At 36.2% G+C, this 14,553-nt stretch overlaps 1 protein-coding gene across 4 annotated transcripts in view; it reads right to left on the reverse strand.

Annotated features, from left to right (window-relative positions):
- Positions 1–14,553, reverse strand: part of ptprfb (protein tyrosine phosphatase receptor type Fb) — a 148,578-nt gene that overhangs the window by 83,799 nt on the left and 50,226 nt on the right. For all 4 annotated transcript variants that reach the window (XM_016502239.1, XM_016502243.1, XM_016502242.1 and 1 more), the window contains exons 5-6: positions 6,032–6,217; positions 3,980–4,090 (exon numbers count right to left, since the gene is read on the reverse strand). In XM_016502239.1, coding sequence (XP_016357725.1) covers positions 3,980–4,090; positions 6,032–6,217 — 297 coding nt within the window. The remainder of the gene's footprint in view (positions 1–3,979; positions 4,091–6,031; positions 6,218–14,553) is intronic.

Below are 14,553 nucleotides of genomic sequence, written 5' to 3' on the forward strand. Positions count from 1 at the left end.
TATATTAATTAAATTAAATTAAATATTACATTTTAAATTAAATTGAATTATTAACAAATAATATAAATCATTGTTTGTAAAATTTAAGGGGGGCATTTTACACAGATTAAAACTAGTTTGGACTAAATAACATTGCTATAGTAAAGGGAGTAAGATTGATAACAAGGGTCTCTGGTCTCTGGGATCCAATTTGAGGTCTGCAAGAAGTGGCTAAGAGTGAAAAGAACCAACCTCCTCGAGGGATTACTATATGAGGTGAGAGTTCAAGCAGGTTATATGATGAAGATGAAATTGAAAGAGACAAATGGAAGACAAGAGAACATGAAAAGACATTTGTGAATAATTTCATGGCAGTTAGAAAAATGCAATGGAAGCTATAACAGAGACACACTCAAATCACAACACTGTTTCAAAACGATTTGTGTATATTCTACAATATATATCATACATGCTGTAGGTTTACTGTGAAAAGTAAATACATGCCTATTATAAGATAAATATAGCATTAAATTATGCATAAACTGAATGTCTGTAGGGAACACAATCACATTGATACAGGTTAATGGTATTAATTTAAGGGAGTCAGTTAGGTAATACGAGTCGCTAACATACATGCATTGTGACATTAAACAGAAAACTATCACTTAAACATGACAAAAAAGGGGTTTTAAATTAAATTAAATAATAAATTACATAATATAGTAAAAATTTTAAATTGAAGGTGGGTGTTTTACACAGATTAAAACTAGTTTGGAATAAATAACATTGCTATCCCTTTTAATCCAGCATCAGATGTAATCTGTGAAAGCAGCCCCTACGTCATGGAGTATCAGGCTCATGCAAACCACCTGACACAACACATTTAGCCTGAACACACAGGTGAGGGGCAACATAGCAGAGGGAGTGGGACTGATAAACAAGGGTCTCTGATTAAAGAGCGATCCAGTTTCAAGAGTGAAAAGAACCAACCTCCTCGAGGGTCTAAAACATGACGTGAGAGTTTGACCGAGTGATATGGAGATGAAATTGAAAGACAAAGACAAATGGGAGACAAGAGAACAGGAAAACACAGTTGTGAATAATTTCATGGTGGTTAGAAAAATGCAATGGAAACTCAGACTTAACTTAGATTTGTATATACTGTACCACATAAATACTGTAGGTTTACAGGTAAATACAAGCCTATTATAAGATAAATGTAAAAGAAATGCTTCACTGCATGTTTATAGGGAACGCAATCACATTAACACAGGTTAAAGGGATAGTCCACCCAAAAATGAAAATTCTGTCATCATTTACTCACCCTCATGTCATTCCGAACTTACGAGTTTCTTTCTTATGTTGAATATAAAAGAAGATGTTTTGAAGAATACTGGTAAGCAAACAGTTGATGGTTCCCATTGACTTCCATAGTATTTCTTTCCCTACTATGGAAGTCAGAACTATTCCTTTAATTACGGATATTAATTTAAGGAGGTCAGTTAGGTTATAGAAAGTGGTCGTCCCTCTAGTTAGTTTTTTTTTTTCTTCCTTCTCTCTCAGAGACTCTTACTAACACCAAACTTTTGTGGAACAAATACTGAATGGGAGCCCATTTATTCCTCACAGTTAAAAATAAAACAATTAATTTTAAGAAAGTTAAAGAAAAAGTCACAATTAATTATTATTTTTTGTTTTAACAGACTTCCACAAAGTCTAACAATCGGACCAGCATGACATATTAGTCAAATTTGCCTAACATATGTTGGAGGAGTTAACATTACTGCTATACTATACAGACAACTCAGAATGACTGAACATTTTCTGACAGCTGTCTCTGTATGCATGTGAGCATACATAACCATATCTCCAGTGAGGCAGAGAAGGCCACTGAGATCATCTAAGAGCCCTGGGCCATAATCTGCCACACATTGGCACATGAAAGATGATGATGTCAGTTAAAGGCTTGTTAGGACTGTCAGTGTAACACTACAATACAAAACTAGCTGAGTGACAGGCATTAGCAATATTAAAATTCATCTTCCTTAAATATTGAACAAAGGTAAACGGACCCCTACACATACATTCACACAAGATATAATAAATAGACGGACGGGTATGAAGTGTGCTCCCACTTCACTCTATTTGATTTGTTGTCAGTTTCAAGAGTAGAAGAAGGAGAGCAGACAGTGGTTGACAACTTTTCACTATGGAATAAGCGGCTGACAAATGAGCATTCACATATACAGCCAGTATACATGACTGTGATTCTCCCAGGTGATATAGTCCTTTGTCAGACAGACGGACAGAGCGGGAGAACGAGCGAGAGAGACAGTCATAGAGCATTTAGACAGCTCCCAGAGAAGTGCTGAGGCCAAGGAAAAAGGAAGTAGCTATTGAATACATAGATTCACTGACAGGCTGGCAGTCTTAGACACTCAACTCATCTAGCGTGAGCAGATAAATGAGCGGAGACGGGAGGCTGAAGAATGGTACCAGGATGCTGTGCTGAATGCCCTTGAAGAGAAAGCACGATTAGCCGTTTTATAGAGACACTTTGAAAAACAAGCACCCACACCCAGATGATGGACAGATGGATAAAGGCGACCCATTATGCACCTGTCAACTCTGAGGAAGTTAGCTGTTGATACAGCTCCAAAAGTTCCTGTTTTTGTTATTCTTATTTTGGCTGTGCACGTTAAATTTCGTTGTAGTGAAAGGTGGGGCCATACAGACTGGTTTAAAAATAATTAAATAAATATATTATAAATATTCATTGAACTATGTAGACAAATTTCATGGAAGCTGTCAAGAACATTTCCAGGTCATATTTTACCAGAAAATGAAAATAAATAATATTTTGTAACAGGAAAAGGCTTATTTAAAAAAAATATTAGGATTTGAATTGTGACAAAAATCCATGACAATTAGGCACAAATTAAATAGTAAAATACTATAAATAATAGGCAAAAACATTTATCATTTAAATTTAAAAAGTATTATGAATGAGGCAGTATTTAATAAATATAAAAAACAGCAAAATATTTATAAATAAGGTATTATTTAATAAATAATTAAAAATCTAAAACAAATAATTTGCAAAGTATTTATAAATCACATTTTTTGTGGCTTTTAATTTAAGCTGATTGAAATAAAGTGCAAAGACTACTCGACATGAAAATCTAATCACTGAGAATAATGACATTAAAATAAATAAATAAACATCCGGATGCATTACCATAATGAGAACTTAGCGGAAAATGTGTTTAATTTTCATAAAACAATGTCGAAATGCAAAACATAATTTTCCTAAAAACAAGATTAATTTTTATGCAAAATACAGTTTAACCCCTTTATTAACCTGCGATGCGTTTAGACGCCACTCATAGCAACATCTCGTGATTGAGTTGTACAGTGACGTCTGCAGTTTAATCCCATTGTATGAATCATTTTCGGCCGTTTGTTTGACAGGAAGCATGAGAAGGCTTAGTCTTCAACCTCTTGTGTGACAATTACAGGGTGGCACCGTAACGTCACTAGCTGGAGGCCATACTGGCAGCCTGCCATAAGCTCCCTGTTATTACCTGCATGGAAAGAGCTGCAGGGGTTGACACTCATAACAACAGCACTCCCAGAGTTCTGTTTCACAGACAATGCCTCAACACCATTATATCTTTAAATCCACGTATTAATAGGGCAGGTGTCATTCTGTGGCTCTCACCTTTAGTTAACCCCTTTTTGTCTTCTCACTCTCACAACTGCGAGAAATATGCATGTTTACCTTTGCTTCCGTTGCTATGAATTCAAAACATAGCAGGGAATGTTTTGTTTCTGGCATGATTTGGACAACAACTTTTGGTTTATCTTGGCTCCGAAATGTCAGACAAAGTTCAACAGGCGTGGAAGTCAAAACAAAACTGCAACATGGTCAAAATAAAGGTGTGAAGCATTGTTGAGGAAGCGGTTTTGATAGGGGCAGCACCTGTAGCACGTCGCTTACCTCGCACGTAGAGATTGGCGGGAGCAGAGTAGCGCGTCCCGGCACTGTTCGTAGCCACACATTCGTACTTGCCCTGGTCTGATTCCTGGCTGTTTTCAATCTGCAGAGCTCCTGAAGAGAGAGAGAGGAAAAAAACACGGTGGTGATGAGACAGGTAATGGAGGAGACGTTTCGTGAGACACATTTCAGCTGTCTTACCTCTTATCGGCGAACCCCCTAGGTGAAGTAAATTGAATGCAAACAAGATTGAAGAGAAGTGTTAGTAGACAAGAGAGATAGACAAAGAGAGATAAGGAAAACAAAAGGGAGGGAATCAAATGAAAGTAAGTTTAATTAAACAGAAAGGAATCAAGTTGAGCCAGACTACTGCTCTCCGGGGATTAGTTGAATGTTGGCTGTCTGGTGCAATGGAATTAGCTCAGAAAAAAGATCCGAGGGCAAACTTTCTCTGTGCTACGATTCTGAGATAGTCTGCCAAACTTGATGCTTTAAGGAACATTTGCAGAGCTTAGTGAAACAATGTGTATTCAGGTTATTTTTGTTCACAGCATTGTTCAGAAAAGTACAGACCATGGCAATTTAAGCGACAAGTTTTGTGTGAGAGTAAAAGAAACAGCCAGCAGCAATTCTGTACATGTGAATTAAAGTCAACATGAAATTTGACTCGCTTTACTTCCATAATTTGACATATTTCAAAGTAAAACAGAATATTCAAGCAGAAAAAAAAAATGTTGAGCAATATGTATTAGAACGATAAATGGTATTTGATTACTTGTTATTTAATTACTTGCATTAACCATTAGCATTAGCTTCTATAAAAACTACAATCTTGCTAATTACAATAGCAGCCTAACACAGTATGTGAATAGCTTTTTGGCTATTGGCAAATACTGTATAATACCTAAGATAGTTCATTCGTAATGTTACGAATGGGAGAAACTGTACGTGCAATATGGCGGCTCTAGTAATGAAAGTCCAGCCAATCGTCAGCAGGTAAAGTCATTGCATCACTTTTTAGACACACTGGTTAATCAACTGCTATTGCATACTATGTGAAGTCAGATGTAAAACTATGAATCATGCACCTAAGAAAGTAAACCGTGTCCATTTCATGTTGACTTAACCTATCGTCAAATCACAAGGTAAGGTTACGTCGCCATTACCAACGCCACTATCAGAAAATGCTCATCTTTCAGAAGTAAAACAGCAAACATGTAATTCACTATTCTCCTAAAGACTAAAGACTAGAAGGTAAGCCAGATAAGACTAGATCTATTGTCATAATTTTATGTTACGAGTGTCCTAAAAGGGCCATAAAGCGTTGCACCTCATGCCATCCAGAGATAAAATCTTTGAGGAAATCTTACAGTTTTGATCTTTGGTGGAACAGTACATTTTGTTAATTTGACTATGTATACCTAAGATGCTCCTCGAAATAAGCGAGATGAAGGGATTCAGGATTCAAAGTGGCAGTCCAAACTTTCAGCGGTGTACTTAGACGCTGATGCTAGAAACTAGAGAATGAGCTCCGCTGTGGACTTGCCCTCTAAATGAAGTGGATTTAGTGGAGAGGGATACACTCTGAGTCAGTCAGGAGCCATTAATCCAGCCTGGGCAAAGTCCTGTTCATCCGTCTGATCCTAGGTCAGACCTGAGTGGTCTATCCATTAGGAAGGTCTACAATGTAAATAGAGCGGTTGATCCTCTCCCCGGCATTCTCACATTCCCGTAAGGGTGCCTACAATTACCCAGACCATTTGCACGTGGCTTAAGACTCATTTGACGTTATGGCCAAGTCAATCCATTTCTACTTCCATGGTAAGCAAAGACTAATTGGCAGACCAAAGACGTGACATTGCACAAAAACAATTGACGTTCCAGTTTTTATTATGTGGGAATATTGCATAGGCATTCATTAAACTGTAGTAAAACATTCATGGAAAATAAGCGGTAAGTGCAAACAGAACTATGTCTATATTTGTGACTATATAAGTTTAGTACATTAGTTGCTGCTACTGTGATTGTAAGGCTAAGAAAGTGTGACATCGTTACCTGAACGAAGCTGCTTGACTCGCCCATTGGCATTGATGTCTACAGGCAGGAAGTCCTTGAACCAAGTGATCTCTGGGTCAGGGTTCCCACTGGCGGCACAGAGCATCGTGGTTGTTCTTGTTCGCTCAACCACTTTCAGCTGAGGGCCCATGTCTATGGTGGGGAAGCCATGAGGAATCTGGTTTTCTGCAGGAAGAAAAAAAAAAAACAGGTCAAGCTAGGAGCCAAAAAGGGAATTATTTACAAAATAATGATAATGATCTTGAAGAACTCTGATTGCAGGACAATTACATCTGGCTCACATCTCTAACCCCTGATTCGTAGCAAAGGCAAATCCAGGACAAGTCTCATTAGTGCACTGAATCAATTCACTTGCCAGAAAAATACCTTCTGTGCATTAATAAGATCAAAGGATGGCTAGGCTAATCCACAGGACCTTTGTGTACCGTTACTAGGGATGCACGATATATCGGCCACCATATCGGTATCGGCCGATAAATGCAAATTTTTTCTGTTATCGGTATCTTAAAGCCGATAAATAATGCATTATTTCCTTCAGAGACACTTCAGATGCATGCTGTTCGTTTGCAGCCTTTTGTGCAATTGTACGTTGTAATATTGTGTTTATTTGATGTATATCTGATTTATCTCATATAGAATGCGTTTGGTTAAGTTAAAAGAGCGCTTCAGTTTACCGGTGATCATCTTTAGCTCAGCGCACGCAGCTCAAACAGCAGTGCACAACATTAATAACTATGATTGGGAATGTCGTGTATATAACATTCTAATGAGAACATTATTATAATAAAATGTTGCGAATTCTTTGGGTTTAGTTGCTGTGTTTCAGCGCGTTGTTATGGGAAGAGCGCATCCACAACAGGATCACACATTCTGACTATAGCACGCAATAACTGCGTCATTTTGTACATATATAAGTTGTAATATTATGTTTATGTTGTATTAATATTAATCTCAGGATGCATTTCCTTGAGTTAAATAAGCTGCCAGAAAAACACTTCAGTTTACCGTGTTCATTCAGCTCTTCAGCTTCAGCACGCGCAGCTCAAACGGCTGCTATTTAAAACAGTGGTATTAATTTCTTACTTTTTCAAAATCATTGATACATTATTAATAATAACAACCACTTGTATTTTTCTCTTATTATTTTCATCAACAATATGGTTTAGTAATTAAAATCATTTAATTATTGTCCGTGCAGAGGCTATTCCGTTTTATTGATCTATGGCGCATTCATTTTGATTCTTTACACGTGTAATGATGTCCAGTGACTTGTTTGCATTATTTATGCATTATTTTATTTATTTGTAAGACTTTTTTATGACTAAATTTGGTAATGGGAGAGTAAAATTATTTTTAAAACGTACACCGTTCAAACTAGGCTGCTTATGTTGAAGTGTTTGGGATGTGGTTTTTAATGATGAGAACTTTTTTGTAATCAGGCTCTCAAAAAGTATATAAAAATTTGGATATAGATTTATCGGCCAACATATCGGTTATCGGCTCTCAAAAATAAAGAATTATCGGTTATCGGTATCGGCCAAAATTTTCATATCGGTGCATCCCTAACCGTTACTCTAACATGTAACACCATAAGGATGCTGTAAGTTTTTTAAGTTTTAGGTTTTAAAATTTTGGTTTTACTTACATTGTTATAATGTTCACAATTCAAAATATAAACAAGAGCTATGACTTCATTATAACAACTGCATTCTCAGCTGCCACTGGTCTTCCTTCTCGCATTCATTTGTATACTGAATTGTGATTGCTCTTTTGTTTCTTACATCTTCATCTCTACGCTGTAAAAATAGTGGTGTGTTGATACTCAGGTGCCACAGACAGAAAACAAAACATGCGACAACTGCACCACTTCCCTGATGCAGAATTTAATTTATGCAAAACCACAGCCTAAAACTGCTTACCTAAACTTTAACATGTATCTTTCGCTGTCTTGCAAACACTGCTGTTTTTTTCTTCTTCTGGAAATGCAAATCTAGTTGGCAAATCATGCTTTGTCCTTCAATGGTTTGGAAAACACTGTTTCCACTCTGATACAGACCGTGATGCCTTTCACTATTTCTACACAAGGGAGTAACAGAGCAGATATCTCCAAGTATCAAGCATTTGCATAATTAACACAAATTATATGAAAAATATGAAAATGAACAATAATTATATCAGAATCAGGATAAGCAAGGAGGAAAGGCTGTAAACATATGGTTTCCAAGCACATGAAAACATGAGCAGTTCTATGACTGTGGCACTTATTAAAAAAATATTTTTTTCTTCTCAAGCATTCACACAAATGTTTGGATGAAAGCCCAGCACGCACAATATTCACACTTGCAATAGCAACAACATTACGGCAACATCACACTCTCTTTGATGCCAAGGTAAGCCAAAGGGCAAGGTTGAATTATTCAGTTTGAGACAATCCTCTGCACATGACAAAGATTCCACTGCTTCTAAAGTCTACAGGGCACTGCAGACAACTGTGATTTATCTTGTCTTCTTATTCTGGTGCGTTAAACATTTAATCATTGGTGTATCGATCCTTAAAGCATCAAGCAATGCTCGTCAAATAGCTGAATTGAAAAGCTTTTACAAAAGACTATGACTTCAAATTCGAGACTAGTGTTCCAGGACAATGTAAATCAGACACATTTATAACAGTGGGCAAACCTCAAAAGGGTTATTTCACGAATCGCTAACTCTCTTATGAAAACATCGAAAAAGGAATAATTTAGGAGGTGGAAAATGTTGCACCGAATCACGCGCTGGAGGGAACTTTGCAGTACAAGGTAACTTGGAATATAAGGCTGTTCAAGTTATGCCTCATTAAGAAGCAAAAGCAGCAAGATTTTATTTTTTTTTAAATGTGATCTTCAGAAACCACAGGGAGGGTGCGCCTTCATGTATCGAGGCGTACATTTCTACCTCGGTGTGCTCAGGAGAGGTCAACTACCTGTAGGAGTGTGGGTTGTATCACTATGCCGATCCTCTTCTCTGAGCGGCTTCTGAATAAACAATTGAATACATTTTCTTGAGAAAGAACATACAAATAATACCTACCAATTGTCACATAGTCAGCATGCAAAAGAGGAAGCAGAGCACACAAGAACATCTAAAAGAAAACTAACTGTGCTTTTTCTCCTGAGTTGAGTGTGAAGATGTGTTTTTCAGACTCCCATATCAGTTGGGCAAAAAAAAAAAAAAAAAGCTCCTGGCGTTTCAAATGACAAAGTGAAGAAAAAAGTTTCATAAGTGTCTTGGGGTGCAAAGTAACAGACATACTTGTGCTATATGTTTATACAAGGTATAAAGGTGTTGCTAAATGTATACTAATTTTCCATTTAGGTTTTTTTTATGTGAAAGTTGTGTTAGACTTATAGTGACAACTAGTGGTGTGGATGAAGCAATAGAAAACATTCTTGTTTATGGATGCCACTGCAGAAATTAGCTTTCAGACATGATTCATTTATTTCACAAGTGAAAGAGTCCAATAACAGGATGGTTACTGAGAGCAAATAATTAACATTCAGATGGTCATGTGACCTCAACATGGCAGCCACCATGACGTAAAATAAAACGTTTTGTTTTATTAGGCAACTAATGTGTCTGAAGTCTTCATCTTATGTACATTGTGCTACTTTTTTACCTACTCATCACTACTCATAACTTTTTAATGAGGAAATAAAAAATAGCTGACTGCACCTTTAAAAGCATGTTACTAATATTTTGCTTGTTAGTAATGTTTATAATGACAGATACTTCCTTACAGGAATAGTGAGTTCTAATAAACAAAGAAATAAATGGTATGTGAAGGTAAAAACAAATGAAAAAAGGATGGATTTATTCCACAAAAGAAAAGCACAGCGGGAAAAACTGATGGTTAGGCTTTTGCATTTCCTAAATAAAAGCTCCATTCTCCGTCCCTGAAAGCACTTTTATCACTTACACCTCTTTACTATGCATGAGGATTTAAAAAAACAGAAGACTCAAAGCTCAGAAATGTGTTTTTAATACAATTCTTGTGTGCTTAAATTGAGTCGAGCAAGGACTCCATTACTAAGATGAATAGGTAAGTGGGGAAAAAAGCCTACAAAATGTCCCGCTCTGTCCCGAGTCCCTGCCGCATCATACATGTGGGCGCTGCAGCAGATGGCGGATTGAATTTAAAAAGCCTGCCAACGCTAGTTTCATTGTTTCTCTGAAGCAGTTATGACAAGGTGTTTGGCTCTGACGGGGTGATGCATTTGGTGGGTAATTGGGATGCCATCTTGTAAGGAGTATAGAGAAACTTGAGAGCGAACGGAATGAGGAGGAAATAGGAGGAACGGCGAGAGAGCTTTGCAGAAATGTTCCTGCAAGCAGTCAATAGAGAGAAACTGAACTTTAATGGCAGTGATGTCATGTTCTGAGATTCTCTGCTTGTGTTGCAGAGTTTTATTTTACCTTTGTCTGAAAGGTTACGCAACCGGCTGAGGTCATGGTATATGAGAAGCAGCAATCCTGCCAATTGCAAACAAAGAGTACAGGCTCAAGTTTTTATGCAACGTCAACACCTTATTTGTATCATGTTACTTTAAAAATGCAGTTAAGCCTACTGGCATTTCAAGAGAAACAAAGATAGCAGCTCGACTGTGATGCAAAGCTTCATGACTATACCAAAACATTATCTAACCTGCACGCTCTACTTTTACACTGGGTGCGGCTCTATTGTTCGTTGTTGATGAAGTTTTGGTTTATTTGCTACATTTTAAAATATATTAAAATAGAAACAGTTATTTTTAAATTGTAATAGTATTTCACAATATTATTGTTTTACAGCATCTTTTAATTAAATAAATGCAGACTTAGTGAGCGTAAGTGAGCATAACCCCAACATTTTGAATGGTAGTTGTATGACAAGTTTAAGGCGTGCAATTAAATTCAGGCCACTATTTGCCAGTAAGACTAGCTTTATTGTCAATAAAGCACAAATTTGCCACTAGGTGGCGAAAAGTGACTTAAAAATGTATTTGTCATTGAATGAATTATTCATTCAAGAGAATCTTTCAAAAACGCTGTATGTATCCAGTAATGAAACAAGTGAAATAGGTTTATGAGTGAGTCGTTGAATCATTGATTCAAACAACTTTTTCATAATTTTAATATTAAAAATTGGTGTATTAAATATATTATATATACACTACCAGTCAAAAGATTTTTAATGTTTTTAAAGAAGTCTCTTCTGCTCACCAAGCCTGCATTTATTTGATCCAAAGTACAGCAAAAACAGTAAAATTTTGACATTTTTTAAATAACTGCTTTCTACTTGAATATATTTTAAAATGTAATTTATTCCTGTGATTTCAAAGCTACATTTTTAGCATCATTACTCCAGTCTTCAGTGTCACATGATCCTTTAGAAATCATTCTAATATTCTGATTTGCTGTAAAAAAAAAAACATTTATTATTATTGTTATGTTGAAAACAGTTGAGTAGATTTTTTTTCAGGTTTCTTTGATAGAAAGTTCAGAAGAACAGCATTTATCTGAAATATAAATCTTTTGTAATATTATAAATGTCTTTATCGTACTTTTGATCAATTTTGCTAAATAAAAGTATTAATTTATATAATTAATACAAAAGCTTATTTCAGATAAATGCTGATATTTCTATTCATCAAAGAATCCTGAAAAAATGTACTCAAGTGTTTTAAATATTGATAAAAATAATAATAAAAAAATGTTTCTTGAACAGCAATCAGCATATCAGAATGATTTCTGAAGGATCATGTGACTGGAGCAATGATGCTGAAAATTCAGCTTTGATCACAGCAATAAATTACATTTGGAAATATATTCAAATAGAAAGCAGTTATTTTAAATTATAAAAATATTTCACAATATTACTACTTTTGCTGTATTTTGGATCAAATGAATGCAGGAAGCATTGCTGAGCAGAAGATAATTCTTTAAAAAACATTAAAAATCGTACTGTTCAAAAACTTTTGACTGGTAGTGTATATTAAAATGTTTAATAATTCATTCAAATGAATTAAACACTTCTAAATAGACTGCAGCAATAATATTTTGTCACACATTATTTTGTTTAGTTCAGAATCGTGGGAGAATCATGATCTCTATTTGAGACAAAAAAAAATCATGATTCTCAATTTATCCAGAATCGTGCAGCTCTATTATGCAGTGTATCAAAGCAGTCTTTTTCTTTCCAAGCTGAAATTTAAAGAGACTCTATTCATTTTCTATTTTCACTATTATATCAGTACCATACTTAAATTTATCGGTATTGTTTAATATTAGATATTTAATTGCTCACGCTTCCTTATACACTCAGTTAATCTTTAAAAATACGAATAATTTAAAAATACTGTTAAACATACAGGTGCATCTCAATAAATTAGAATGTCGTGGAAAAGTTCATTTATTTCAGTAATTCAACTCAAATTGTGAAACTCGTGTATTAAATAAAGAATTGGTGGGTTTTTGTTAAATGTGAGCCAAAATCATCACAATTAAAAGAACCAAAGACTTAAACTACTTCAGTCTGTGTGCACTGAATTGATTTAATACACGAGTTTCACAATTTGAGTTGAATTACTGAAATAAATGAACTTTTCCACGACATTCTAATTTATTGAGATGCACCTGTAATATTTAGTATATCCCAAAATAAATCCCCATTTTTCATATTGTACATGTACATTACTGTAAAATTAAGTTTTTAGCATTTTAGCACTTAGCAATTATTTTATTATAATTTTATTTTATTTCTTTATTTTTTGGCCATAACATAAAAATAATCATTAGCTCGCATAAGCTAGGTCCTTCAGGATCTTTTAAAGCTTATAGTTAGAACCTCGTGACAACCCCCATAAACAGATGCCACAGTATCAATAGTATCCGTGATGGTAACCAATCAAATTTCCTTCCTGAATGGGAAATCTACTGTTGCCATTCAGAGACCCAGAGTGGGAATTTAATGAGACCTTACTAGAGCGATAAGACCATGCAGGACCTTGCAGATGGCAGTCTATTGTATTATCTCCTTGCCTGTGGAGCCAGTCCAGAAGCAGCCCAGCTTTATCGATGCATGTGACCACAAAAGGGAGCTAACAGAGTAGCATACCACAAACCCATCTGTAATCAGTTTTGTGGAAACAGAAGGGACATTGTTCTCTGTGAAGCAGTAAATTACGAGCTGAGACTTATATTCAATGCTATGAGCAATCTGATAAAGGTGAATCTGATATTTACAAAAGTTGTGTGTTGAATGAAGCCAAAGATTGGCAAACAATGGAGAAGAACTAACTTTGCATCATTACGAAAACAAAGCAACGCGGTTGCCAAGAGAATAACAATTGAGTTTCAGGTGGTCGGGAGTAAGTAGGACAAAACGTCCTAAAGGCAGAAGAAAGGGAATGGTGAACCCAGCTAATGTGAACAACAAGGCTGCCGTAAATGTGGCTGAGACATGCATAGGCTTCATGTCCTCAATGCCGGGTCAGAGCAAAGAGGGACATAACATGCATTACAGTGGATCCGACATGAGGAGTCGTGTGTGTGTGTGTGTGTGTGTGTGGGGGGGGTCATCATGGGAGGATAAAGAGGGAAATGGAGAACAGGAGGGGTACATGCCAACCTCCTGCCAGCTCCAATTACCAGGAAGAATAGAGCATGGCATGCAGGGTGATGGGTCTAATCAGAACCCTGCTGAAGAGACCAGTCTCTGTCCTCAGACCCCACTGTAAAACAGCCCGAGTGCTCTCCACATCCATGTCAGCCAGAGTTATTCTCACCCTGCACAAACACGTCGCTGCAGAAGAGGATGCTCAAATAGTGATGAAGCACCGTGGGGCACTCACACCGAGAACAAGCCGTTCTTCAGAGACGGATCACGCATGCCTAGCTCCAATCTCGTGAGTCTGCTGTAATGTCCATGCTACAATTTAACTATGTTTAAAGGCATATAGTTCACAATATATTTATATTTATCTCATTATCTCATTATTTAACACTAGAACCGCCACGGGGTAAATTTTACCCGTGGCTGTTTTTCAAATGTACACAACAGATTTAAAATAAAACATTCAAGTCTCCCAGTCATTGACTTTTACTAAAATTATGTAATTTACAATCCAATGTTGTAAAACTTTATACCTTATAGGCATATAGGCATTTATACCTATAAGTGCCAGCGGGTCAAATTTACCCGCTATATAATGCATGTATTTTCGCGCTGTTCTTTTCTTGCCGCTTATGTTTTAACATTGTACATTTCTAGGCAATGACTTTCACTCACTGATTTAGCGGTTATGAGTTTCATAAATAAAGTCAAAATGACAAAAAAAGGCGGTTTATGGAAGGTAGGTATTAGAAACACTAAATGCCATGAGTGATGGAGCATCTGATGGTAAGTTATGCGTCCTGGGTCGGCTCAGCATCTGACGGCTCATCTGACAGTGATCCAGATATCATATTTACATGTTTTAGCCTAA

This window comes from Sinocyclocheilus anshuiensis, unplaced genomic scaffold (assembly GCF_001515605.1).
Source record: "Sinocyclocheilus anshuiensis isolate Anshui unplaced genomic scaffold, SAMN03320099.WGS_v1.1 scaffold718, whole genome shotgun sequence".
NCBI lineage: Eukaryota > Metazoa > Chordata > Actinopteri > Cypriniformes > Cyprinidae > Sinocyclocheilus > Sinocyclocheilus anshuiensis.